General features: G+C 34.3%; 1 protein-coding gene across 1 annotated transcript; it reads right to left on the reverse strand.

The window, feature by feature from the left end:
- Nucleotides 1–7: 7 nt before the first annotated feature.
- Nucleotides 8–3,040, reverse strand: LOC143901689 (protein unc-45 homolog B-like; the record flags this gene model as incomplete). The annotated part of the gene is made up of 5 exons (XM_077414120.1): nucleotides 2,750–3,040; nucleotides 2,228–2,665; nucleotides 1,675–1,827; nucleotides 1,188–1,598; nucleotides 8–856 (listed from the first exon to the last, which is right to left on the reverse strand). Coding segments are annotated over exons 1-5 (2,139 nt in total), but the record flags the coding sequence as incomplete, so codon positions are not given.

The following is a 3,040-nucleotide window of genomic DNA, read 5'->3' on the forward strand; positions in this document are numbered from 1 at the left end:
TGAAAACGCGGGCTATTAATTCCTTGTTATTCTCGCTGCCTGTTTTAGCGAGGCCCACCAAAGCGCTGGTCACACCGGCCTCCGCTAACGCGCGCCGTCTTTCTTGCACGTAGTCGTCCTCGGTCTGTACGTGATCAATATTAAAACACTTGACAAACATTTCCCTCTCGGATGGGAAATTAAAATTGTCATAAGCGATGCACAAGTTCACCAACAATATGTTCACTTGATAGAGAATCGATTGATTTTCAATCTTGGCAAACTCGATTATCGCTTTAACGGCTCGTTGGTCTTTGATCAACTCGTTTTTGACCCCGAGGTCGAGAGTGAGATACGACAGACCTTCAACAGCCCATTTTCTCAGATCTCTCTGAAAATTGGTCAAGAATTGTATGCAAACCTTCCGCCATTTACTCATATGTTCCTTATCGAACGTAAGGACAGCCTGCAATTCACTTTTTAACCCTTCAAATTTGGTCATCTTACAAATACCCACAAACGCTCGAATCCGAATTGAATCTTTCAGGTTATCAGAATCATTCGAGTCCTCAGAATTATCCAAGTTCTCAGAATTGTCCAGATCCGTAGAATTATCCGGGTTCTTAGAATCACTCAGGGCAAGATGACACAGATCCCGCAATATAGTGAAACCTCGACGTATGAACGTGTTGAATTCGTCATATTTGGTTACAACGGCATAGATAAATTCGCAAATCACTTTTTTTATCAATAAGTCATTTCCTTTGTCTTCCAAGAAACAAAATATCCTATCATCAAATCTGTTTTTAATAATAATTGCGTTTGCAATATTAAACGGACCGAGTGTTAATGTTGTCATCGCAACTATTGCACGCATCTGTAAAACAAACAATTAACAATTTGTGAATTTTTACGATTTGTGAAACAATAATTATTTTTTTTTTAATGAAAACAGTTTTAGTGTTATTAAACTTTGATTGAAAATAGAAGAAATCTGTAATTAAGAGTATATTAAGCTTCAGAAAATACGATAAATGAAAATTATTCTCCAATTTCGATTAAACTCTGTTGTTATCATATATTAATTTAAAACATATGGAATATACAATATCGACAATTTCTCAAATATACTATAGTTACAAATATGCTCCTTCCATTTTAAAACAATTTAAGTCATCGGGAAAGATCGAAAGTTACAAAATTCATACATGACATCCGACGTCATTCAAACTCAAGTATCCTCTAATAGATGTATTAATGATGTTGAAAAATTCTTCCTTATCATTTTCATCCAAGTTTTCATCGATTTTTGCTAAACACACACTGGTTATAGTTTGCGTGGAAGACGTAATATCCAATAGACTGGCTATATCCATTAATGTTTCCAAACCGCCAAACTTGAGCAATCGTTTGGCCCAGTCTAACGCAGTATAATGTATGTTACGCGTAATAAATTTTATTAATGCGTCTCTAGCAATGTATGTTATCGTTTTATTTTCTATTTTGTCCAACAAACACAACAGAATCGAGTCAATTTCTTTTTTATGCATTACGCACAAAGCCTCGTCGGGTATTGAATCGGGTTCGTCGTTTATGCCGCTGTAAGTTTTTAATATAGTCTAAAACATAATTACACGATAAATTAATTAGTGAAATACGTGTATGCTATCTACATTCTAGTCAAATAATATTTACCTGTAAACAATATTGAGATGCGTTGACTCTCTCTGTACATTTGCTGTTCATCATTTCCAGACACCAAGGCAAAACGTCTGCCACAATCGACTCGACTCCCACAGCATCTAACGGGCTGAATATTAAGGTTGTTATCGCAAGTACCATGCGCACCTGCAAAACAATCAATTAACAATTTGTAAATTATTGCTTGAAACAATATTTGATTTAAAAGAATAAAGATAGCTACAAAGTTATTTAATATTTAATATTGATGGAAAATAGGAGAAATCTCTGATAAACTGTGCTTCAGAAAATAAGATAAATGGCAAAGTCATATTCTTCAATAAATTTTGATTAAACTCTGTTATAACTGTATTTTAATACGTAAGTTACAGAATATACAATATCGACAATTGAAAATAAAATCTTCCTTGACATTACTGCTTTTAAATAGAGTTTAAATTTCTCAAGTATACATATAGGTATGTTATTGTTAAAGAGATATTCGCCCCTTTTTATTTTGAAACATTTTAATAATTAGAAAAGACCGAAAATATTACAAAATTCATACTTTGGATTCTGTGTCAAATTTAGGCAGTTTATCTCCAATAAATTCGTCAATGGCGTTGATAAATGTTTTTTTATCATCATCACTGCATATCATCTTTTCATATATTTCTGTTATGTACGTACTGATTAGAGTTTGCGTGGAAGAAGTGATGTCGATTGATATTTTGTTTTTAAATTCCACCATTTTACTGGCCACTTCCATTAATTTTTGCAACCCGCGAAGCTCGACCAATCGTTTGGCCCAGTTTAACGCAGTAAAATGAATGTTACACGTAATAAATTCTATTAACGTATCTCTAGCAATGCCTGTTGCCGTTTTATTCTCTATTTTACCCAACAAGCATGACAGAATTTTGTCAATTACTTTCTTATGCTTCTTGCTCAAAGTCTCGTCGGGTTTTGAATCGAGTTCATCGTTCATGCCGTTGTTCAATACATTCTAAAACCGAGAATTTTACAATAAATCAATTACTGTAAATACATGTATGCTATAATTATACACATACTACTCGATAATATTTACCAGTAAACAATATTCAGTTGCGTTGACTCTCTCCGTAAACGTGCTGTTCATCATTTCCAGACACCAAGGCAAAACTGCGTTTATCATAGCTGACTTAGTTTGACTAACATTGTTCTTGCATGACTCGTCTACAATACGAATTGCGCTACAAATCACTTTATCGTTCTCTCCCACTTCCTTCATGAAGATCTCGTAGGTAGTTCTCCAACGTGCAAGTATAAGCAGAGTAATCATGGCGCTTTCACGTTCCTCCTTATTTGCTCTCACGTTAAATGCTAGATCTATCATTTG

The sequence above is a fragment of the Temnothorax americanus genome, unplaced genomic scaffold (genome assembly GCF_048541705.1).
Source record: "Temnothorax americanus isolate GAGA-0224 unplaced genomic scaffold, ASM4854170v1 Scaffold355, whole genome shotgun sequence".
In the NCBI taxonomy this organism is placed as follows: domain Eukaryota; kingdom Metazoa; phylum Arthropoda; class Insecta; order Hymenoptera; family Formicidae; genus Temnothorax; species Temnothorax americanus.